Source organism: Eucalyptus grandis, chromosome 9 (genome assembly GCF_016545825.1).
Source record: "Eucalyptus grandis isolate ANBG69807.140 chromosome 9, ASM1654582v1, whole genome shotgun sequence".
In the NCBI taxonomy this organism is placed as follows: Eukaryota; Viridiplantae; Streptophyta; class Magnoliopsida; order Myrtales; family Myrtaceae; genus Eucalyptus; species Eucalyptus grandis.
The window spans coordinates 27,478,174-27,503,473 of NC_052620.1; the positions used below are offsets into that span (position 1 = coordinate 27,478,174).

The following is a 25,300-nucleotide window of genomic DNA, read 5'->3' on the forward strand; positions in this document are numbered from 1 at the left end:
ATATGAAAATCATTGCATTATTACAAGTTATTGCTTAAGGGTTGCCTCTAAATTCGAATCCTAAGAATTATATTTGTGTTACTGGCTTCTTTTTATTATTATTTAGTATTGAGATTATGAAAGAGATTTCCTGAAATAAGTGACTGCGAATGTGCCAAGCTTCCGAGAGAAAATACTCATTTGATTGGCTTTCTCTAGTTGGTTCTTCTCTCTAATAGTGAAAGTATTAGCGTAATTCAAGTTTATGTGTGAGGATAATGGCTATAAGAGATTACTGCGTATTTTCTATAGTATTTTTACTATATACATTTTTTTCATAAAAAAAAGTTCCACGACCGCACCCCGCCCAATGCTCTAATCCACTATTAGTGGAAAACAGTCACATTTTATGCTCCATTTGCTTCGTGAAAAAGTATGTAATTTTGAACATATTTCCTAAAATATAATCAGTTGATTCACTTGAGGTAGTTCGTCGATAGAAAAATATTTCATCATTAATAATAATTTACGCATAAATAATTTTTTGGACGATAAAGATATGCTTCATTTATTCATCATCATAAGTGAAGAATTTCGTCATTTTTAGCGTGAGATTTTCAAATTATTACGGAATAAACTTGATATTACAGTCTTGAAAGCTCCATTTATGGCATCAATCATTTCATTATCAGTACGAGAATGAGAGACAATGATGGCGACCAATGATGGCTGACGCGGAAACCCCAAGGATGCACGACGATCTTGATCTCGAAGTCCTTTTGACGTCTAGGCAAGAAACTCTTGAGTGTGGTAGTGGATTCCGTTCTCGTGACGATAACGTAATCCATGGCCGAAATCCAAGACTTCGTCGTCCTAGTGTCCGAAATTCATCGTGGTTGGTCGAGAAAAACATTGTCCAAGATTATCTATATACAACCATTTGGACATTTTCCGTCACTTCCTTATTATCGAGAAACTGTAACCTTTGATATAATCAAGATAAGAGTAGAATCTTGTGTTCTCTTATACGTGAAAGAATCCTAATGTAATTAGAAGCATGCTGATAATTTTCGTAATTTTGGGTCCCACATGAGATGACGAGATTGAATAAAGACTTTTGAGTCCATTATTGGTTTTCAACTATTTCGAGAGAATAACATTAAAGATGTGAAACCTCCCTCGATTTTGGTCTTCTTTCCATAGTCAAAGCTCCGAATACATATAAATCTAATTCGTCAATAAATATGAACTCCATGTCAAAACCCTCTTCCGATCATAAATGTACAAGCATATGATTGATTGTGCTCAATCTAATTTCAGTAAAATACTAATTTTTTTTTCTAGAGTAATATTTTCTCGTTTACGTTTTGTTTCTTTAACTCTCAAACTTCCAGTATTTAAATGTTTAAAATGATACCAACATATATTTCTCATCATTTCTTTAGAATCGGGAAACTATAAACTTTGTTTTGATGGAGATAGGAGCAGAATATGCATTCTCTTATTTGTGAAAGAATCCTACTTAGAATATTCGGGTCTGTAGCGAGAAACGTGCCCGTAGTTTTTGTAATTTTGGGTCCCATGTGAGATGATGTGATTGAATAGAGACTTTCCAAGTCGATTATTGGTGTATCGGCTATTTCGAGAGAATAACGTTAAAGGTGTGAAATCCCTATTGATTTAGGTTTTCTTTCCATAAGTCGACACAGTATAAAGTAAAATGAAAACGAGTCATTATTGGATGCATAAGCGCCAAACACATGTAAATCCAATTCATTGATAATTGTGAATTCCATGTCAAAACCCTCTCTTGAGCATAAATGTACAAGTATATGATTTGCTCAATGTACAAGCATATGATTGATCGTGCTCAATCTAATTTCAATAGAATCCTGATTTTTTTTTCCAAAGTGATATTTTATTGTTTGTGTCTTGCTTCTTTAACTTTCAAGCTTCAATATTAAATACATAACATAATGAATATTTCTTGTCATTTCTTTATAATCGGGAAACTATAAACTTTGGTTTGATCAAGATAGGAGTAGAATATGCATTCTCTTATTTGTGAAAGAATCCTACGTGGTATATTTTGGCTTGTAGCGAGACATGTGCCAGTAGTTTTTGTAATTTTGGGTCCTATATGAGGTGTAGTGATTGAATATAGACTTTCGGGTCGGATTTTGTTGTATCTTGAGGATAACATCAAAGACGCAATATCCCCTTCGATTAGGTCTTCTTCTTATTTTGGTGATGGACAATATAGAGTAAAACGAAAACAAGTGATTATTGGACACATAAGCTCCAAACACATGTAAATCCAATTCATCAATAATCGTGAACTCCATGTCAAAACCCTATTCTGAGCATAAATGTACAAGCATTTGATTGATCGTGCTCAATCTATTTCAATAAAATCCCTTTTTCTTAGAGAGTGATATTTTCTTGTTTTTGTTTTGCTTCTCTAACTCTCAAACTCAGAGTACAAAAATATCCAACATAATACTAACGAATATCTAACATCGTTTTACAGTCACGCTTGCATAACACGGGCTTATATAATATATTAATTTTGATCGAAAAACGAAGCAAATAAGAAACAAACCCACCTTCACAACTCTTGTTGAAAAACATTCAGATTTTATTTAGTACGGCCCTCCCGCAACGGCTATGGCTGTGGAGGGGGCCGCCGGCTCGACCAGATGCTCGACAAGCTTTTCCATAGCCACAATAGCCGCGACAATTTTCAAGCAAAACCATTTCGCCCATGTGCGAGGGGTCGTCGTAACTCCAGGATATGTTGTCAAAACAACAGGTGACGACATTTTCTCGGCGCGCAGTTACAATACACAGTTGCAGCTATCCCAGAAAGACAGCTGACTAACCGGCGAAGACATAATAATTAATCGAATAAATGCAGGGAATAAGAAAGAGGAGAAAAAGTACACTATTCAGAACCGAACAAAGCAAGTGAAGTGGGAGACGCGCTCCTCCTCTCCTAGCCTCTTCCATAGGGATAGGACCGGTAGGTGGCACGGCCTAATGGTAACGGACGCGAGAGAGGCACGTGCGCCCACAGTGATCCCACGTGACGGCCGTCCGCGTCAGCCGTAAAAAATGTCTCTTCCTTCGGAGAAAAAAACTTTTTCCACCCCCCCCCCCTCGAATTACGTTGGGAGCGTGTACGGATGTTTGTCTGGCCCGGGGAGGGGGAGTAATGATCGGGTGCAACCGCGACCCGTCGGAACCCCGCCACGTGGGTGGGGCCCGTTGGGGGACCGGGGTGGTCCCCGCCGAGGTGATTTTCAAATCGATCGAGTGGGTGGTGCGAGTGGGGGTGGTGGTGGGGCCCAGAGTCAATGATTGCACGAGCAACGGGGCCCAACCGAGATTGGGACGCGGAAGGGTCTGGTCTTCGCTTGCGCTCCTTATACTCTTGTCCTTTTCTGACCCCTGGCCCAGTTCTTTCCCTTCTTCCTTTTTTTGTATTTGAAAATGAGTGCGCCAGGATTTTTGATGGGAAATGATTATATGATAATTTTAAATTTATTTTTAAAATAATAATATATTTTAAATCACAAAAAAATTAACTAATAAATAATTATACTTTATTATGAAATTTACTCATTTAAAAATTTACGGCTCATAATTAATTATTATTCTCACAATAAGTCAAGGAATGTTATGTTAATAAAGTACATTTTTAATATATAAACTATATAAAATCAAGGGAAAATTCAAAATAAGATTTCGAAACAGACCAATTTTCTCAAATAAGGACCCGAAGTTAACTTTATGTTAGATAAAGATCTAAAGTGGACCAATTGTCTCAAATAAGGATTCGAAGTGATTGAATTAATCCCAAATAATAACTTGAGCTTACTAGTCAGCCAAATATTCACCACCTATCAAGCATGTGACATTTCTGACGACCGGAGTTCGGGCAATTTTGTCCAAAAAAAATATAAGAAAGATTAACGAATCCTTAAAAAAAAAAAAAACCTAGGTTATCTACGATCTCCCGTTCCTTGTACTCATCATCTGCAAAGTCAAAGACCAAAGATCTCCCCATTCCTTGTACCCATCATCTGCAAAGTCGAAGGCCCAAATTCTCTATCGGTTGAGGCACGAATTAAAGAACAAGAAGAAAACCATATGCTTCTTTCTTTGTTTGTGGATACCCAAATTCTCCACCGATTGAGCAAGGCGGGGAGCGACAAGAATCGAGTCACGACAATGATTGGGTAGCGATTTGGTTAAGGAACAACGAGGGAGAAGAATGAAGAAAACATAAACATCTAAATGAATAATCTAAACTTAATTAATTTTTCATTTTTCATTTTTTTCCAATCACAAATTTATGACAATTGCCCTTATTTTAATCGATGGAAAATATCTGCCGGCAAGCTAAGGTCTATAATAGAGATTAACTTGGTCACAAAGTTCACTTTGGATCTTTATTTGAGAAAATAGATTTACTTAGGGTTTTTATTTGAAATTTTCTCTAAAATCAAATAGCGAATAATTATAAATTTATAACTTGCAACAAATTGTTATTCTTACAATATGGAAAAATTCTGACCTGCACGAAAGGCCTAATGATCTGAGTACGGCCTCGGAGAGAAATTCAATGAAACAAACATATTTGTGAAAATGCGGATCTATTATGTTAATAAAGCCCTTCGTGTTTCAACTGTGCAGGAAGCGAGCGAAGGGGCTCCCACACTTTCACTTTACTGGGCTGCGAGCGCAACCGCGCAAGTACCGGGGCCTCCAATGGACGCCTCGATCAAGCGCGACTTCGCGATCCGGTCGTTCTCGGGACGTTCCGGCGTTCGCGTCTCGAGGCGCGAGGAATCGGGGAAAAACCGGGTCTGGTCTCGTTCGACTTCTCCGTCGAGGTGGAAAGGCTTTGGGACTGTTTTTGTAGGTTGTACCCTTTTCACCAAGTACACGAGCTTGAGGTTTTTCATAGCCGTTGCGGAACACTTCCCCTGCATTCTTGCAGACAGCAGTATAAGACAGGCGAGGTGACAGGTCCTGGGTTTCTTTTTCCCGACAGGAGGACGAGGACCCACGAACAGAAAACCCTAGTTCGTGCCCACTTTCGGCATGAGGAAACTCTGTTCCGCACGTATTTATAACTCGGAACAAGAAAAGGAGGCTGGGTTAAGTGAGGATGTACATGCGAGTGGGGGCTTAAGGCATTAAGTCGTGGCGTTATTATTAGCGCAGAGAGGAGAGAGACAGAGAGAGACAGAGAGAATGGACAATAATTCTGCAATCTTTCAAAAGCCGGAACATGCAGAGGTAACATTTCCAACCCTCTGATGGGCCACTCCCCATCACCGCAGATCACATGCCATGCAACTTTTGGATTTAGTTTTCACCATCATCATCGTTCATCATCGACTAAATTATTACGCAGGCCGACCGATCAGGAGAGAAAACAACTTTTTGGAGGATCTTCGAGATTAGACATTCATGACGGTTTGAGTAATCAGATCTGCAATGAACATGTGTTCTGCAGGGTGAGATGGTCAGCTGTTGAAGCCATCATTAGGCGAGTCTATCTTGGCGCTTAAGCTATAATCATAAGCATGATAAGCCAGTAATAAAGTATGTGTTCTACACTTGGAAAAAATGGCGTTTTGCACATGTCTTTATACATACGCGGTTAGATTGCTTGTTGACCTCGTCTTGTATTTTATGTTTGTCTCGAGCGTTGAAGAAACATTTTATGCATCTGTCATTATAATATATGGGTTGCCAATGATTATAAACTTTATGTAGGGATGCGTCACATAAGCTGTTAAGTAATGCAAAAATATTACTTGGGTATAGAAGTAAAGACACTCTAATTTAATATCCTAAGCTGCCGGATACAAGTGTGTCGTTTAGAGTGCGTTTACATAAGCAAGATAATTTTTTGTAAATTAGTTTACTAAACTTTTGTGTGTTTAATTTGTTGAAATGATCAATCAAGGGAAAACTATTCATAATATATATATATATATATATATATATATATATTCCTAACCTAAGAAGGATAAATATTTTCCAAAAATGTTAAAAATGATTTTAAAAATATTTTTCTTTATTATCGAATTTTCTCCGAAACCAACGTTACCTTAATCATATCAAACGTAAAGTGTGGATCATTCCGAGATAAATATAAATCGCCCATGTGAATATAAAGGATTCTTTGACAAGAACATAAAGGATTCTGATCTGAACCAAGATGGAATGCTCTTCCTTTTTTTTTTTTTTTTTTAAAGGCCTTTTCGGGAATAAAAATGTCACGTGACAAATTTTGTACGGTCACGTGAGAAACCGTGTGGTGGTCCACTGGTAACTGGACATGATGGCTCCTCTTTTACATTTTTTAGGCTAGAATCCATTTCTCGAAGAGAAGACGAAAACAAAGAAAAGAAAAGTGTAGGGAGGACATGATGTGACGACCTAACGTAACCAGTCACTTTCACTTTATTTTTATTTTTCATTTTTTTATTTACTTTACATAATTATTTTCTTGTTCAACTTTCACTTTCTTCGTACGTCTGATCTGTTGACAGCCCCCACCCCCACCACCACCACCACCACCACCAGAGACTGATCACAAATATACAGTGGGAGGAGGATATGCGAAGAATGTTATGGTCTTTCTCTCTGCGGCACTTTGCTGCTTTTGCTTTTATGAATCGATGGGAGCTGGAAATTATTGTCCTCTCCTCTTCATTCGTGCTCACCGGCTAGGCCGTGCGTCAAAAAGAGATGCAACTCCCCCCTCCTCTCGAGAATTCTAGATATTTCTAGATTACCTAATTATCCAGGCATTTCCTCGGAAGATAATAAATGACAAGCGAAGAAGTAACTATACATCGTCAATTGTTCTATTGGAAGAATATTCGATAGAATATCTGCCCACATGCGTCTTTTAAATTAGTACTAATGATGGGCATATTTAATTCAAGAGGCAGTTGAGATCAGTAGGACCACTACCGACTGTCCTAAAAATTTAAATTGTTAAATAACACTTTAGAGGAATGTTATCTAAATATTTATGAGGACACATTGTCCGAAAACATCTAGAATACTTCTAGGAAGATATTTTAGGAGGCATGACCATCTCCTTAGACCTCTAAAATACCCAAGCATCTTCATTTGTGGAGCTTGAGCTTGGCATTTTTTTGAAGAGTGCGTGAGTGGACTTAGCCTGTGTAATTGAGAGGATGAGAGTGTGCTGGACACGAAATGTATGTGCAAGAGTTCTCCCAACCAATATTATAAGAGAGTGTCTTCGTTAATAAGAGCGTGTTTCCTTGAAGTGAGCCTTATCTGTTTTGCTCAGTAATTAATATTTGAGTTACTATTTCACAATTCAACATTTGGTATCAGAGATGCAGGGGTACAACCCTCGAGTAGAGTTTAATAGGCAGGGTATTAACGAGAGAGACTTCACGATAGAAGTTTTGGAATAAGCAAACTTGACGCGCCCCCAGACATGTTGCTTCAGGCGGGATTTTATGAAACGATGCATAAATCCAGGCCAGAGGATCTAGAGTCCGGTAGCTCATTTGGCTGCACCAAGCTCAAGTGGCTCAAGGAGTGAAATGGGTAAACCCACCACAGCAAAGCAATTTCCTTTTGCATGATCTGTCAATTTTAATATGTTTCACAACATATGAATGATTTGAAAAATATATCTAAAGATCTGTTTCAATCATTTTAAAAAAAAAAAACTTTAGTCAACAAAACAAGTTCTAGTCATTGATAATCAATGTCTAAACACATTCGTTGTTGGCAAAAAATATTATTCATTTATTCATTTCTCAAAGCAATCATTTTCATTTTAGGACAATGCTTTCCAAATAGTTGATATTTTGAAAAACAAACGCACCCCATTTAACAAGACTTTAATTGTGGGCGACTTGGGTCGGGATTTTCAGCTAAGCCTGCTTATCGATTGAATTTAGTTTGGAAAGTCTCCCAACCTATTCATATTGGTTTTCGGGTTTATTCGATCTGGGCAACTTGTGAATTGTCAGGTCCGTAACTAGGGTCTAATGAGCAGCTGCTGCCACGCACCAATTCAAAACGGTTTTTTCCGATCATTTTGGTCCTAAAATTGCACAACAAGCGACCTCGTCGAGGCTTCTCCTTTGTCTTGGTGTTTTATTCATGGTACAAGAATGGTGGTGTCCTGCTTTGCTACGGGGCCTTGGCTGCATCACCATCCTCTAGCAAAAATGCTGGGTGACGTCATGAGGTAATCTGAGGAGCATCTTTGGTTGAATCTGTACGAGGATCCTCTTTTTCTTACCGCAGTACGCACTTTAGGATGTGTGGAGTTACTCATTTCGAGCCATTTCATCCCAAAGTCTTTTTCAACTTCTTTTTTTTTTTTTTTTTGGGTAAAGAAGTCTTTTTCAACTTTTTCGTCTTTCTTTCTTGCCAGAAATCCCTCTCCGTCTTTGGAATTTGAGAAAGTTGGCCGCAGCCCGCGGGGTGGAATTATTTTTACCCACTTTCTTCGGACGATTGCTTTGTGGGCCGCACATCAGTTCAAAAACTCCTTTTGTTTTGAACCACTGCCATTCAAAATCTCAAATCAATACCCAAAATGTACTTACTATAAATTAATTTCCACAAAAAAATTCAAATTTTTATTCAAACGAGACACTTATCCAAACGAATTTGCCTCCCAAAAAACTCAAAATGGTACCGCCTTTTCGTAGATACCTTTAACTAATATTCATAAAATAAATAAAAAACACAAATTGATACCTTAACCCAAATATGCTTTATTGACATTCCATACAATATTATGCTAGAATGTTAGAAAACTGCGAGACAGGACTGATGTGGAGAAAGAAAAATCTTACGCGGGAAATTTTTGCTCGTTAACATGCGTGTATTTTAACTAATGGCACGGGACACGGGAGTAATAGTTTATTGCGATCCAATTTTTCTTTTTGCCTTGATTGTAGGTCGTAACTTTTGACTTGAATAACACGTGCGATTTCTCAAAGTCAGGGCTCACGTACATAACGAATGAAAACGTCTGACAAAGTCGGTCAATATGGTCAACCCGAAATTATTCACATTCTCGATAATGCGTACAAGCTGTCTAGCCTGTCTTTATCTTGGGTTAGTGAGGTACGAGGGTGACCGCGGGTCATCTCCCTGACAGACTTTGCATAACACAGTCAAATTCTAATTTAACAAAAAGCGATTTCGAACCCGGCAAACTCTTGCGAACTCGGGCGACCCACTTGCACGCGCCGCCCGCCTTCGGCGATGCATCGAAGCTGGACTCAAGTCCATGTTTTCTTTGATCATCTTGATGATAAATCTTTTTTTGTTCACGCGTGAATGGATGTCGAGTCCTCAATTATCAAGAAAATGACCCGTGAGCTCTTTCCTCTATGAGAGGTTCCTTTTCTGCCATTATCCTCCCACTTCAAAATGTATATTTCAATGGGAAGTCCCATCCTCGAGGTCGGTCTTTTTTGTTTCTTTCGCGGATGCACCCACCGCACTTTCATGCGCGGACAACCCGCCTGCTTAAACTAGGTTTATCCCGTGCAACATGATGCATCGTGGATCGGGATATCGTAAAGAAACATACCAAGATATATAAGAAAAAGAAGCGGATTAAAAAAGAAAAGTGTTTCGAGGACCTTCTCGATCGTAACTTGATCTCTATCCGTTTTGCTTCGCGTTTGGCGAGGGAGTCGGTTCGATTGCTGAGGAGCGGAAACGTCTGGTGTAGGAATCCCATAATTTGACCAAGCCATTCGGGTTTTGACTCGCCCCTCATCCGAGTCATGGGTTGGATAAGATATGCTTTTGTGACTTTGAGATTTGCCTACCAAAACATGGGCTCTCTCGTTATGCAGAGGCCCTGGGGTGATGCAACAAAGCTTGAAGAGGGCTTTTGGTGGAGTTAGTTGAGGAGCTGGGCTCGGCTGAACTGGAGATGTACGTGGCCCAGAGACAAACATTTCGTCCAATTCACTTCGTGAAAGGAGCAGTGGGCAGCTCATAAAGTCCAACTCGACCATCCAAAAACCACCTAAGATGGCTCCCCCATTCTCTACTTTTTCTTTCGGGTTAGCGGGTAGGCAGCGCCTGGCATTCCCGTATTTATCGAGATGAATTAATCCCACTTGGGCGATGTCTCGCCTAACAAACATATGGTGGATATATTAGATACCCATGAAGAGAAATTGCTGTGGCATCGAAAGAGAACTAGACTATGCTGATCACTTCTCGAGTAGTATTACTGTTGTTTGTTGCATAGTTCTCACCGAGCGTTGACATTAAGTACATCACCACTTGCTCACCACAGAGTGGCTCTGAGGAGAGGTCCCAGAGACTGATGTTCGGCAAGTCCTATGATTCTTACAGCATAGTAAGGATTGACTCCCAATTGGGTGCATTAACATTTGAATTGTGGGTGGTCTTGTGCAAAGTCTTCTTGTGCTGGATTGCTCTTGTTGATTGTATAGCCTGAGTTCATAGTATCTCTTTCTTATTTATAGATTGTTCAGTGTTACTTTTCGGTGTATAAATGTACAAGTTAAGTTTATCTGAGAAATGGAACTGCCCTTTGACAATATGAGTTCGAGTTCAAATCTTTCAGTGAATCACAATGGGAATTTCAGTTTTGATAGTGCAAGTTAGCGCGATGCCGAGACTAAAACAAGGTATGAGGCAAGGTCTTTTCCCTGCTTATTCAGAGCATGAAGTTACTGATTTTTTAGGCATTTGCCGATTAAAACAGGAATTTCACTTCTATAAGCATCGATGTCTCTTTGGAGGGAATTTCTTTTTCCAGGAAAGAGAGGAATGAGTAAGGTGATCCTCTCTCGCCTTATTTGTCTGTCTTAGTTATGGAGGTGCTCCAGGCTATTAAACTCTGCAGCTAGAGATGGTAGAATCAAATTCAAATTCCATCCTCTTTGTGATTTGCCGCCGGAGATTCTGCATATTTCTTCATTTCTCCAGACGCATTTCTGGACTTCGACTTAGTCGTTCGCTCTACTTCTTCTGGTCTATTTAATTTGTGCTATTGCATGGGACCGGGCGGGAACTAGATTTTGCTCAAAATATCTAGGATGGCCATTCTTAATAGGCTTCCTACCATCGATAGAGACAGGCGAATGGCTTAACCCTCCACCTTGTCCGCTTCAGTTGCTTTATAAACAGGACAGAATGGAGGTCTCGCCCATTCCTTGGCTGTGGATTTTCGTCTCAAAGTATGGAAGCAGGCATTACTGTTATGTTGTGTCGACGGATCTCCTGGTGGTCAGGAGGCAGGCATTGCTGGCTGTTATAAGCCGGCTCGGAATGCTATCGATGACCGTCCTTCGCTTACAGACTCCTTCCGATGATCCAGTGATGAAGAGGATGATTATATAAACAAAACCTGCCAGCATCCTAAGAACAGCGCAAATCTAAAGGATTGCTTTCAGGCTTAGGAAACACTGTGCGAAGTAAACGCGCTGATCAGCGCGAATCTGAGATGATTCTACAGCGACAATCTTTTTCCGAACGATTTGTCCTAACTGCGTATGCCATTAGTCAATCCAACCATGGAAACCGAGTTGATAAGCGAAAGGAATTGGAGGTGTTTGTTCACCCACTCCGTCCGGCGCAGAAGCGCTCATGACCTCATTCACTCAAAATTAGGGTTTTGGCAAATGCTTATTACCGATTGAATGCCAAAACGCTGGAACAATTGGTTGGCCTACCATGTCGGCCGTCGACAGGTCATGTCAATTTAATGCAATGTTTTTCTCAAGTGATATTTAAATCATACCCGCTTCTTCGGAGAGTGGTCATTATATCGTTTGAGCGATAATATAAATAGGTGAGAACTTCATCACCATAAAAAAATGAGAATTTTATCATGAGTATATGTTCTATAACAATGTCGCATAGTCATGAATTATTATAATAAATAAGTTATAAACTTATTGTAAGGATGCCAATTTAACCTTAAACCTTTTAATTTGGTCAATTTGATCATAAATTTCTTAACAATTTGCTACTTGGCCACTTTAGTTATTTCAAATAATTTTTGCTAGAAATTATTAACATAGATGTTAGATATCTTGTGGTTACTATTGGAACTAACATGGATAAATTTCTTGATTTTTTTTCTTTTTGGATTTTTTATAATATTTTATAATATATTTTTTTCCCTTTTTCCTTCTTCCTCTACTGATTGTTGGAAGAAAAAAAGTAAAATAAAAAAATGAAATATAAAGGATTCAATTTTTTTTAAATCGTAAAAATTGTAAATATAGTCTGCTGTAACATGTAAGACAACTGATGTCCACATCATTTATTTTCGGTCAAAATTAATTATAAGGATCAAAATAATTAAATTATCAAAAGGTTTATGATTAAATTTGTCAAATTAAAAGGTTTACGAGCAGGGGCTTGTTTGGTAACCATTTTATTTTTTGAAACAATTTTTTTATCAAAAATGAATTTTATTTTATTTTATTTCCTAGATGAATTTTTAAGCATTTGAAGGTATTTGATAACTTTTCAAAATTTTTATTTTCGAAATAGAATTGTGTTTGGTATCACCCCGAAAAATACTAATCTAAACCATTTTCTTTTAATTTTTAAATAATTATATTACTTTTTCTTTTTTTCTTTTATTTCTCTTCTTCTTCAAGGTTTGGCCAGTGACCTCCTATAGCGTTACCAACCCCTAGCGAGGCCACGTCTTGTCAGTTGAGCCTCGTGTGGCCACTGAGAGGCCAATTTCCCATTGGCCAGGCGACGTTGACCTCGCAATGGCCGAGCAACATTGAGCCTTGCTAGTGGTTGGGTGAGTCTGGCCTCGCTAGATCTGGTGAGACTCATCAGTGGTTGGGTGAGCCTCCATTGGTGGCCAAGCGAGGCTAATGGCAAGGCTAAGCCTCGCCTATGGAGGGGTGAGCCCCTGGCGAGCTTGCTAGACCTTGCCAGACCTCACCCAATGTTTGTTGGCAGAAGGCGACGGCAGAAGAAGAAGAGAGAAGGAAGAAGAAAAAGAAGAAAAGAAGAAGAGAAAAAAGAAAAAAAGAAATTTGAGTTAACTTGATTATGGAATTATTCTCGAACAAATAAGTAATTTTTTATATTCCTTAATTTTGTTCCAAATCAATTATTAGGAGCATAAAATTTATCAAATGGATTTCTATTTTTTGTTTTGTTTTCGAAAATAAAAGAATATAATTTGATACTATTTGGCTGATTGTCAAATAGATCTTAAATTAACTTCTGTACGATAAATTCAGGATTTTTTTGTGGGTAATTTTCTAACAAGTAAAAGAAGTATCAAAGAAGGTACCGTTACAAGTATCATTATTGACCTTATCATGATCTATATACTTCGCATGTTGGGTATTCAAGAAATTCGACATTTTAATGCTGAGATTACGTCAACATGTATTTTCCTTCATAAAATTTCAAGACACGACAATTTATGTCATCATATTCTTTACCATTCTAAATATGCATCATGCAGATCTTTTCAACATAAGTCGAATTACTTTGACAAAAAAAAAAAAAAAAAACACATAAGTCGAATTACCTCAAGTAAAATATATTTAACAAATATCTTGATCACTCATTAATAATTTTTCTTTTTTTTTTTTGAAAAAATAAAAATCCATTTGCTAACATATTTATTCCCGAGAATAGATTAGAATAGAACTAAGAATAAAAAAAAATTATGAAAAATATCAAAATTTTTTTTTCTTATTCATTCTCAAGAATAATATCAAAATCAAGCACAAAAGTTGTTTTATCTCCTATTTTTCTTTTTCTTTTCTCTTTTTTCTTCTCCTACTGGTTGCCAGCCACTTACCACGGCAATGGCTGGCGACCGGCTAGATGAAGTCCGATGAGTTTAGAAAGTGGAGGATGAATTTGTATTTTTTTGTGCAATTGATTTATTCACTTGAAAATTATTTTGGGCCAAAAAGGCATTTGCGATTTTTATTAAATGAAATCCCAAAGGAGTAATAAAAAGTGGGAAATTCAGGGGGATCTAGAACAGCTCAATATCAATCGATCAATCGCCGTTCCCCGGGCCGACAGAAGAAGACTGCCTCGAAAGATTGCCTCGTCGCGCGCGCTTGCGTAACCGCGACCGCGACCGCGACCGCCAGCGACCTCTCTCGAACTCGAAGAGAAGGAGGAGGAGGAGGAGGAGAAGGCAAGCAAGCAAGCAAGCAAGCGAGGCGGCCCGGCCATGGCGAGCCCCAGGAAGCTGCCGACCTCGAGCTCCGAGCTGGACCTGGATCGCCTCAACATCGAGGATTACCTCCCTTCCGGATCCTCCATCCACGAGCCCCCCGGCCAGCTCCGCCTGTCCGTACCCCTCTCTCCATCTTTTATGCGGTTCGGAAAACCACGGACTGCGCGCGCGCTCGCGCTCGCGATCGACTCTTCTTTTTCCAGTCATTGCGCCGGGCCCCGACAGAGATTGATTTTTTTTTTCTTTTTCTGTTGGTGGCAGGCGCGATTTGCTTGATATCACGCCGACTCTGACCGAGGCCGCCGGTGCTATCGTCGATGTAAGTCGCGCCCGCTTCGGGCCTTTTTTTTTTTTTGTGTGCGATCCGTTGCGGCGGTCCCGGATATTGAGAGTTTGATTCGGGAGGTTGCGTGATGGTTTTGAGGCAGGACTCGTTCACGCGGTGCTTCAAGTCGAATTCGCAGGAACCGTGGAACTGGAACGTGTACCTCTTCCCGCTGTGGTGCTTCGGGGTGGTGGTTCGGTACTTGATCCTGTTCCCGGCAAGGTTAGTCGCTGCTCGAATTCCGTTGCATTCTATTCGGATGCGATGCGAAGCCATGCGCTGATAGATAGAAAGTCGCTCCACTGAATCCGGGTTGCTAATCCAGAAATCCATAACGGATCAAGAAAATGACAAACGGAACCACAGTTGTATAGATTTCTAACTTTTATGTTTTGTTTCAATATAAGTGGTGCATCAATTCATGAGTACGTCATCGAGGATGAAGAAGGGTTTTCAGGTTTAATTTATAAAGGGATTGTTTCTTCACGGTTGCTCGCACTGATGGTGCATGTCCCATAAAACGTTGCTTTAATTTATAAGTCTAACTTTGGCTTTTTTGATGTTTTTTTTCTAATTGCTTCTATTTTTTCTAATAATCACAATGTAGAAGCCTTAAAACAGGTCTAATGCATGAAAGCATCAGAAAAAAGTCCTTTTTTTTTTTAATATTAAGTACCTTACATTGCTTTTGAGATTTTTGAGTTAGAGATCACAGTTCCTTCCAAATTCATTCGGAAACTGTGTGATGCTGAGACAATTGATAGTCACTGTAGCTGTGGCAATTCTTGTCTATCATAATGTCTAGTCGATCTTCAATGCAGTGCTCCACAGTTCTGGGCCCTTCATTGTCTGAAACTGGATGGTCCTAGGTACATGGGAAAAAATGTTTGCTAGGACCAACTTGTATTTTGGTTGTTCTACTTGTTCTTACCACATCCTTCGACAAATGTGTATTGCCTATTGAGAGGGCCTTCCATGTTGTCCTGCAGCATTCTCGTTCATTTTGTTAGTTCGATACCTTTCTTATGCAATAAGGAAACTGAAATGACTAAATTGATATGACATTACATATGGATGACATATGGTGCTTTAAGGGACAGTCGGAAAATGGATGGATCTTCTTCTTCTTCTTCTTCTTCTTCTTCCTCTTCTTATGCCCTTTCTTATCTTAAGGGGGCATGGGAGGATCTGCATTTTGCTTTAAAGTTTTTAACGTTATCATTGTCATTATACTTTTGAAAGTCATTGTAGTGGCCTCTCTTGGTATGGGTTTTAATTTAGTGAACTTTTAACTGCAGGGTTTTAGTTTTGACAATTGGATGGATAATATTCCTCTCATCATTTGCCATTGTTCACTTTATGCTTAAAGCACATGATGCACTGAGAAGGAAGCTGGAGGTAATAGCACTTTTTCTTAACAATGTTGCTATTTTCCCTTACATCTGTGGGTGGTTTTGTCTGTTTATATTTATATAGCTGGTTGGGGGCTTTCTCCCTTTTGATTTCCTTACTAGGTCATATTGCATGCCATTATTTGCAAATTCAATTCCACTTTTTCCCCCTCTTGAACTTCTTGATCGTTTGCCTTATGAGGATTTGGGATTCATAAGCCATGTTTTCTTTATCTTGCTTAATTTTATGCTTAATTGTTGGCCATCCATATTTCATGTTTCTTTTGCTTTACAAGCTGACCATGCAGAAGTATGAGGTACTACTCTCATTCATGTGGACCTTCTTTTTTTCTCTGTTTTTTCTTTGGGGGTTTTTATGCACGCACACTGTGTGCCTTGTTTGGGGGGAGGGGTTTTGGAGGGACCTTGTATTTGACACTCATCTTATGTCCAATGTGATGGAAGGCTACTGGCCCAACTAATCTTCCCTAATGTTCTTCGAAATGATCGAGCTTTGTAACAAGTGTTCTCATTGCAGTTTGCCATTAGACGGTCGATTTAAAAAGTCATCTGATGCTTTGGTCCTTGCAGAGGTTGCTGGTGGAGTTAATTTGCAGCTTCTTTGTTGCTTCATGGACTGGTGTCGTCAAATACCATGGGCCACGGCCTAGCATTCGGCCTAAACAAGTAATACAACTAAAATGTTGACTTCTTTTTGTTTGGTATTGATGTGTTGACTTAGTATTTTCTTGTTTGGGAATTGGTGCTAAAGTGTTTACATTTTCCAACATCTTGTGAGGCTGAAATTTTTTATCTCCATGCTGACTTCTTGCATTTTAAATCCAACTTTGTGTGTCGAACAGGTTTTTGTCGCCAACCACACTTCCATGATTGATTTCATCATCTTAGAGCAAATGACTGCCTTCGCTGTTATTATGCAAAAGCATCCTGGATGGGTTGGTTAGTAGATTGTCAGTATATGCTCAATCTATTCTAGGATAACTATATCTCTTATGCAGCATTGTAATCTTTACCACTGAGTTTCTCTCTCTCTCTCTCTCTCTCTCTCTCTCTCTTTTGGTGAAAGAACCCCAACAGATTGCTTTGTATATTCTCCTTAAAGATGCACTGATTAATCCTTGTATTCTGCAATTGCTAGAGTGATCATGAACTCTCAGTATTGTTTCTTTCATAGGACTACTGCAAAGCACTATTTTGGAGAGTGTAGGATGCATCTGGTTTAATCGTTCTGAGGCCAAAGATCGTGAAATTGTGGCAAGAAAGTAAGAGTACAGGTGCAGCATAAGTTTTGGTCAATGGGATTCCAGTGAATTGCTGTATAAATGCCTGTTAAAATTTCCAGGTTGAGAGATCACGTACTGGGAACTGATAACAATCCTCTTCTCATATTTCCTGAAGGGACTTGTGTGAACAATCACTATACTGTCATGTTCAAAAAGGTACGTCAGATTATTGCTTCCTATGCAGAGAGTCATCATTAAGAATGGAACTATATGTCTTTGTAAATTGGCCATTACTCTGGGTCTTAATTTATGTATTTGTCAACATTTGATCGCTCATGGTAAATGTCTTTCTTATGAAGTAGCTTGTCGCTTCAGATTGTTTACTTCTTGGACTTTGATTACTTACTGCTCCAAATTTCGATAAAGAGCTACGTGCAATGACTCATTTTTTGAATAGGTTATTTGGTTGAAACTGATTCTTTCTTCATGATACCTAGGGTGCATTTGAGCTTGGGTGCACTGTTTGCCCTATCGCAATCAAGTACAATAAGATCTTCGTGGATGCCTTTTGGAACAGCAGGAAGTAAGGGACTGCCTACAAAAACTTATGTTGTACAGTTTGTACTTATTGGGCACAAATGAAATTCAGCTGCATGATAAATGATTCTGTCATGTTTAAATTACCGTTTTTACTCTACTTCTCTAAATAACTGGTTGTCTGTTTCTGCAAAGCAGTGAATAATTCCTACTAGACATTGCTTTTCCTTCTTGTTGATTTTAACTAGCTATTGTCGATCCTTATGTAATTTGGGTCACTTGTTCAGCGTTTCTAATAAGGAAAGTTCCAATTTTGAAAGCACTGATTACCCTAGTCACAAGTAAAACAGTACTCCGGAATTTGAAACTTTCCTTTTATTTAGATGCTCAACAAATGCCTTGAGGGTATTCTTCCACAAAATCCATGTAATTTTATGGACATAGAGTGAAGGATTAGCTGAGTTACCAGAACACTTGACTTTTTCAGTGGTAACCAACAAAATAGCATGAGTTCCTTGCCGAGTTTGAGGTTAATAATTATTTGAAGCATCCATGCCGGCAGAATAGCTCACCTGAATTAGTGAAATAACTTACTTCTATATCATATTGGGTTCATTAGCTTCTAACTCAACCGCTATTGGAGGCTAATGCCTGAGTTACTCTGTTTGCAGACAATCTTTCACAATGCATCTACTGCAACTTATGACATCTTGGGCTGTTGTTTGTGACGTCTGGTACTTGGAACCCCAAACCTTGAAACCTGGTGAAACGCCAATTGAATTTGCAGAGAGGTAATTGTTCACTTTCTATGCAAAATAAGCTGCAGGGGCATGTAGGGAGTTTACTTTAATTTCCTATATTTTCTGTATCCACACATGGGTGGCTTACTGGGCAACTTTGATGATGACAAACTTTCCTTCTCACTTCATGTTTCTCTTGTACAGGGTCCGTGACATCATATCTGTTCGAGCTGGTTTGAAGAAGGTTCCTTGGGATGGATATCTGAAGTACTCTCGCCCTAGCCCCAAGCATAGAGAAGGGAAGTAAGTCGATTCTAGCTCATTTTCTAAGATCCTGTTTGATTTGGGAATTTGCACCAGACAGTGATATTAGAGCATCCCATGAACTTCCTGTTTTTTGTGTAAGCTTTTGCATAGTTACGTAGGTGGCCATCTGTTAACTGGCTAATGTATTTGTTTTATTTTGACTTTTCTTTCCACAAACAGGCAACGAAGCTTTGCTGAGTGGGTGCTGCAGCGACTTGAGGAGAGGTGACAAGTTTTCCTGTTCATTTCAGATGGCAGTACTCCTGCTGCAAAGCATATGTTAAATGCCTTAGATCTCATTACCCGATCAAATACTCGCTTCAACGGTTTTGACTCAGTAGGCATAATTTTTCAATGTTGTTAGATCTTCACCTTCAGATCATCTCACCGGAGAATAAGTTTTTAGCAAAAACAGGTCCTCTTAGTTTTCTCTTGAAAGGTGTGACGAGTTACGACACAAGTCTGGATGAGAACTGACAACTGGGGCAGACCAAATCAGCAGACGAAGGGCATGCGGATCTATTTATCTTCATCTGAAGGCTATTGTCTACAATTTTGAGACTGTAGGTATGATTTGTCAAAGTCTTTGGGACATTGACCTGCTGTGGCAAGTGAGAACTAAGTGTGGATTACTGATTACTACTTCTTAACCACGCTTCTTTCTTCGTTCCCTTAATCATTTGCATGTATAGTTGTTCGAGCTTGTAATTCTTGGCTTTTGCCTGAGATGGTAAGAGGTTTTCCATTCGTGATGGTTGAGGTTTTCCATTAACAAAAAGAGTCCTCCCGACGATTTCTTCATTGAAATAGCAAGTAGATTAAGGGTGCGCTTGCCAACTGGCCAAATAGTGAAAATTTTTATTTTTTTGTTTTCAGGAGTAGATTTGGAACAAAAATCCATTTGGTAAAATTTTTGTTTTTAAGAATAAATTTCTATTTTTTTTTTTGTTTTCGCGAGTAGATTTGGAACATAATCGAGAAGTTAAAAAATAATTTTTTTGTTCTTGGGAACAATTTTAGAATCAAGCTAATTTTTTTTTTTTTGTCTTTTCTCTTCTTTCTTCTTCTTCTTCTTCCCTTTCTCTTCTTCTTTTTAGTTGCCGCTGCAATTCTATTCCGGAAATAAAAATTTTGAATAATTATCAAATGGTTTAAAATGCTTAAAAATTATTTTTGAAAATAGAATAAAAAAGAGTTATTATTTTTTATTAAAAATTGTTTCTGAAAATAAAATGATTATCAAACGCGCCCTAAGTAATTTTGTGTTAGGAGGAAAGCCAGTGCATGTGTGGGGGCAGCGATGTCCAGGAACTGCAAGATCTTGTTGCTAAGTGCGTAGGCAATATGGTGTCGCGAATTTTTGCTCGACCAAAATCTCACCGGAGAGTCACGCGGCATTCCTTAGGCGTAGGACTCCCGGCTCTTCCTGCCCAATGTCAAATCCGGAGCACGAACGAGCACCGAACGTGATCGAAGAATTTTATCATTTTCCAATGACGGTTTGTCAAGGGCATTGACGTTGACTCGTCTCCAGCGGATTGCCCTCGTCCGGTGCCAGTGGTCCAATATCATAAGCGAATGGAAACGTAATCATGGGAACCCTCGTTTGACTAATGAAGTCTTTCCTGACGATGTACATGTTCTAAACAAGAATGTCCTGGTGGTGGGCCAATTCCGGGTGGAAATGAGAATTCCTCCCGCGACGACTTGCGCGTCAACGCTGCTCGCTGGCAACTCTTTCCACCCAAAATCTCGCATCCGTGTCTTCCCCACTCTAGTCCCCACTTTAGAAAAGTAAGTCGCACGGTCATTCGGCGGCCGCAGCGTAGTTTTTTCTCCATTTTTGGTTGGTAAAAAGGGGTGCATGGAAACACCCCCCTGCCTATATGGTCACAATGCGAAATGGGCTTTCTGAATACGGTCGAATGGCACGGGAAAATAATAGTAGTGCGTGCCAAGAAAATGACCCCTTAGATTGCAGGTTGTGTCACACCCCGAAACCACCAGAAAAGGTGATGATATGGCTGTCTTTCCTCCCGAAGGACATGGCCTCAAGTATAACCAACTATCTGATATCAAAATAGATACCTCCAAACATACATAGATGTCACGTAAATCAACAGGCTAGTTATAATATTAGAATTTCTGTAGTCCACTTAAAAAATATGTACAATCAGAACTCAACCAACCAATAACTTACAACAATTCTATAAACAACTCCTTAAGTCATATCTCAAAATATAACTCTCAAAAGTTTCTTGGTAGTGCCCTCATTCTACTCATTATTAATCTTGGGACTTGAAAACGTGAAAGATGAGTGGAATGAGCAACTACAATTCATAAAGTAGTGTATACCATAAAAGCATATCAAACATCCACATTACGCACTCAAAGACATGGCTCATTATTGCCAAACCAAAATATAATAACTTGCATGAATAAAATGTGGCCATATCAAATAGCAGAATTTCTCATTCATTTATAATATCAAAACATGCATAACTGGTTTAGTTTAATAGTCAAACTCATCCTATCTCATATCCATGGTTCATTCCATGCTCAATATCTAACTCAAGACTCTAGAGATGAGTTTCACGAAATTACGTTATCATATAACACTTAGTCTTCGTGCTACATATAACAATACTATAAGGCCCTAGAGGTGGCTTCTACAAAATTTGATTATCGTGTAGTACTTAATCCTTACTCTACATATAGATGGCTCCCACGAAATTACATTATCGTGTAACATTTAACCATTTACTATGCATATCAATAGTGCAAGAACCCTAGAGGTAGGGGTGTCCAAAAACCTGACCTAACCTGATCCGAACACGACCCAAACACCAAACAAGTTCTTTTAGGTCATAATATCGTTCAAGTAATGACTATAAAACAAGTAAACAAACATGTTTCGGATCAAGTTAGGGTCATAACATTGTTCGGCCGTTAAACACATTATAAACTCTAAACACTTCAAGAAAAGTTTGTCAAATCATCCCACAATAATAACTCTTAGTATTAATCACTTTACCCATTGCTATACAACAAATAAGCCTTTTATAGACAAGTATTTGTTATGTTACTCTTACCTTAGTATATGAGTTTCACAAAACCAAAAAAGTCATTAGTACTATTTACCTAGGGACCACCAAAATCGAATAATGCACGTTATTTGAGTCGTCGATCTCATGATCCGAATATTATGCTATAGAGTCAAGTTGGCTTGATGAGGCCTTAGTGGCATATATGTGCCTAACCTGCTTTCCTTTCTTCCCCTTACTTTTCTTCTTCCCCTTTTTCTTTTTTTGGGTCGAGGAGCTCTCGGCTTCTTGACTTTTCCAACCCACGTTTCCCTTTTTTCAATTTTTGTTTTGCCATAAAAATGGGTCACACCACTACCGCTTCAACCTATTTCGGGTTACGTGAGGGTGATGTCCGCTCCATGTCACTCGAGATTACGATCTATTGAGATTTGAGGTGGATACGCCCATGGCGAACGCGCAAATTCCCCCGGGAGAAACGCGTTTCGTTCGTGAAAATCAAACTCGCGCCCCCGCAGCAGCGACCGTGGGAACTATCGAGTCTTCGAAACGAAGATTAAGAAAATTGCAGAGTTATATTGGACAGGAGTATGCTGAAAAAACTCGGAAGCAGAAGTCTCCAATCCGATTCGGACCCCGGCTGGGTTCTTCAACGATTTGACCAGCTGTTCCTGTTCTCCATACTCTCTCTCGATCGAGGAGTCGAGTGCGAAACCGGCGAATTTCCTTGTCCTTCCCTTCAATTTTTTTCGGTCGATCTCCCTTTAATTAATTCGTCGAGCGTTTTGCAGTCAAAGAAGTCAGTCTCGCAACCTCACATAAATTCTCAGGTCAACCCCAAAGTCTCCGGTCAACTCTTTGATCATCTTCATCCCCACCCCCTCCTCGTTCTCTTCTTAGCTGCTTCTTCCCCACCGTTGCATTGCAAGCGTCGCAAGAGGGAGAGATGGGACGTGCCGTGGTGCTCGCGTGCCTCTCCGTCGTCCTCAGCGCGCTCGCGCTCGCGCCGGCGACGGACGCCCTCGGCTTCACCTGCAACTCCCCGCCGGAGACCACCTGCCGGGCGCTGGTCGGCTACATATCCCCCAACACCACCACCTTCAGGTCCATCCAGACCCTCTTCGGCGTCAAGCACCTTCGCTCCCTCCTCGCCGCCAACGACCGCAGCCCCACCCTCTCTCCCAACACCACCGTCCGGGCCCAAGAGACCGTCTTCATCCCCTTCACTTGCAGGTAATCCAGTCGAGTCGACGCACTTCATTTAACAAGCCGCGTTCGCAGCGGCGGCCTCTGATTCTTCACGGCCTGCCGCCGGCATTGAAAGCTTGAAGTAAGAGATGCTTGACTTTCGTCGACGCGGATGATGAACCGCCTTTGCAGGTGCTCGAACGGGACGGGGACTTCGGACCGGAGCCCCGTGTACACGGTCCAGAAGGACGACGGGCTCTACTACATCGCGTCGTCCGTGTTCTCTTACCTGGTGGTGTACCAGGACATCCAGCTGGTGAACGGCATCGAGAACGCCAACCTCATCGAGGTCGGGCAGAAGCTGTGGATCCCGCTGCCGTGCAGCTGCGACGAGGTGGACGGGAACAAGGCGGTGCACTACGCCCACGTGGTGGCGGAAGGGAGCACCGTGGAGCAGATCGCCGAGGACTTCCGCGTGTCGGAGAAGACCCTGATGGACCTGAACGGGCTGGCCAGCGCCAAGGAACTCATGGCCGACAAGGCTTTGGACGTTCCTCTCAAAGGTGATCTCTCTCTCTCTCTCTCCCTCCTCTTTCGCGAAAATTCATGTAACGTCTGATGACCGTTGTTGGTTGGCGGGCTTTGCAAGATAAGTCCTTCCGATTTCCATGAAAGTTGTGCTGCTCGGCTATCTGCGATTCGTCGCGAGGACGAGCGATTCTGGTAACTCTGTTTTGATAATTGACTCGGATGTGTCGATCATCGTGCAGCTTGTGCGTCTAAAATCCATAACGATTCGCTGGACGCCGATTTGCTCGTGCCCAACGGCGCTTATGCCCTCACAGCCAACAACTGCGTGCGGTGCAGCTGTGGTTCCGCGAATAACTGGACGTCAGTATCTAGCAGTTCCAATTCGTTTCGGAATCTGTAAGTTACTAAGATACCATCGTGACTTTGCTTCGTTTCATTGCGGTTCAGATTGCTTTGCCAGCCCTCGGAGTTCGCCTCGTCGAGCGGTTCAACGTGCCCGTCGATGCAGTGCTCGGGCGCCCATGATCTGTACATCGGCAACACAACCGGGACATCTTGCAGCAGCACAACCTGTTCTTATGCCGGCTACACGAGCCAGAACACCATCCTCACGACCCTCGACAATGAATCGTCTTGTGCCGGTCCGTGCTCCTACTAGCATTTTTCAAGTGATGACTTTTAGTCCTCCGGTTTGTTTCTAGTACGAGATCAAACGCGTACACTGCATTTAATCTTCAGCCGATTTGATTCTGCTGAAGAGTGATGTAGACGGTACGTCCGTAAGATGGTGTCCCCTGCTGCTAATGATTGACCAACTTTGTTTGCTTCGATCGATTTTAGCTGATTTAGCGCCCGTCCTGATGAAGTCCGGGTAGTTTAATGGTCAGATTGGGTGCACACGCGCGCCTTCTATAGTGTCGAGCCGAACTGTGTCAAGCGTCTCCGATGTTGTTTGCTTTGCGCATTGCATTATCCTGTCTCTGTACCCGGAAAACTCACCAATGTGTATTTGTTGTTGGTCGTTGAACAGCTCTCCCGCCCAGTCCAGACGGCAGGGCAGCAGCCATGCAGCGAAGATAGATATGGGAGCATTCGGCCGGAACTTCCTCGTGACGGCGATGTCGATACTGCTCTCCGTGCAACGCATTTAGCAGACATTTTCCGTGCGTATACATGCATACCGATACAACCTTAGTAATTCTCAGGACATGATGGGAAACTACCACGTTAGGTCTGGAGGGAGACGGGACTGGTTCTATAATAATAGATAGGAGGAGCATTTTGCTCTCCCAATCGTGAGTAATAACGATCCTTTTCGAGTACATTCAACGCAACCGAATCCGAATGTTTTTCCCGCGAAGAGGCATCTCGCCCTTCTGGTGCAATTTTTATGACGCTGCAAAAGTGCTTCGTCCGGCTCGCTACGGACTCCGCGAATCTATTGCAGAACGAAAAGAATGACCTGCATCTCGATCCTCATGCAACAAAGACGCCTCGAGACGATACTTCTCGTCGAGGATTCGGCATCGATATACTGTATCCGGTTCGAAGAAATCATGTTGAAGAGCAGCATGAACAAAACTCAATTGACAAACCTGAAAGCTTTCTCAGTCTTGCAAGGTTTATAAAAGATGCAGCAGCTTCACTGTTTTTTACTGAACATGAGACATGAAAGCAATTCTCAAGTATGAACGGCGATAACAAAATTTAACAAGTCTCATTTTGGTTATGTATTTGAAATTTATCAAC

General features: G+C 40.6%; 2 protein-coding genes and 1 long non-coding RNA gene across 3 annotated transcripts; all 3 read left to right on the forward strand.

The window, feature by feature from the left end:
- The first annotated feature begins 4,697 nt into the window (after positions 1-4,697).
- On the forward strand, positions 4,698-5,759 carry LOC120288066. Its single transcript, XR_005546307.1, has 2 exons — positions 4,698-5,286; positions 5,405-5,759. It is a non-coding gene; the product is annotated as an uncharacterized LOC120288066 (long non-coding RNA).
- An 8,291-nt stretch (positions 5,760-14,050) lies between these two features.
- LOC104419016 (glycerol-3-phosphate acyltransferase 9) lies at positions 14,051-19,540 on the forward strand. The gene is made up of 12 exons (XM_010030514.3): positions 14,051-14,358; positions 14,507-14,564; positions 14,674-14,792; positions 15,869-15,968; positions 16,553-16,648; positions 16,825-16,921; positions 17,157-17,244; positions 17,325-17,421; positions 17,703-17,788; positions 18,414-18,533; positions 18,687-18,785; positions 18,969-19,540. Exons 1-12 carry the CDS (start codon positions 14,240-14,242, stop codon positions 19,015-19,017), a joined length of 1,128 nt encoding a protein of 375 aa, XP_010028816.1. The 5' UTR covers positions 14,051-14,239; the 3' UTR covers positions 19,018-19,540.
- A 2,705-nt stretch (positions 19,541-22,245) lies between these two features.
- Positions 22,246-24,885, forward strand: LOC104419017 (lysM domain-containing GPI-anchored protein 2). Its single transcript, XM_010030516.3, has 5 exons — positions 22,246-23,065; positions 23,213-23,583; positions 23,791-23,911; positions 23,999-24,192; positions 24,582-24,885. The coding sequence occupies exons 1-5, from the start codon at positions 22,779-22,781 to the stop codon at positions 24,629-24,631; spliced, it is 1,023 nt and encodes a 340-aa protein (XP_010028818.2). The 5' UTR covers positions 22,246-22,778; the 3' UTR covers positions 24,632-24,885.
- The last annotated feature ends 415 nt before the right edge of the window (positions 24,886-25,300 follow it).

Bases quoted from the DNA above. Each gene is read 5' to 3' on its own strand.
- LOC104419016 (XM_010030514.3), top strand. From the start codon at position 14,240: ATGGCGAGCCCCAGGAAGCTGCCGACCTCGAGCTCCGAGCTGGACCTG. The intron at 17,789-18,413 runs GTAAGGGACTGC...CTCTGTTTGCAG, and splicing joins GCCTTTTGGAACAGCAGGAA to ACAATCTTTCACAATGCATC. The intron at 18,786-18,968 runs GTAAGTCGATTC...TTCCACAAACAG, and splicing joins CCCAAGCATAGAGAAGGGAA to GCAACGAAGCTTTGCTGAGT.
- LOC104419017 (XM_010030516.3), top strand. From the start codon at position 22,779: ATGGGACGTGCCGTGGTGCTCGCGTGCCTCTCCGTCGTCCTCAGCGCG. The intron at 23,066-23,212 runs GTAATCCAGTCG...CCGCCTTTGCAG, and splicing joins TTCATCCCCTTCACTTGCAG to GTGCTCGAACGGGACGGGGA. The intron at 23,912-23,998 runs GTCAGTATCTAG...ATTGCGGTTCAG, and splicing joins GGTTCCGCGAATAACTGGAC to ATTGCTTTGCCAGCCCTCGG.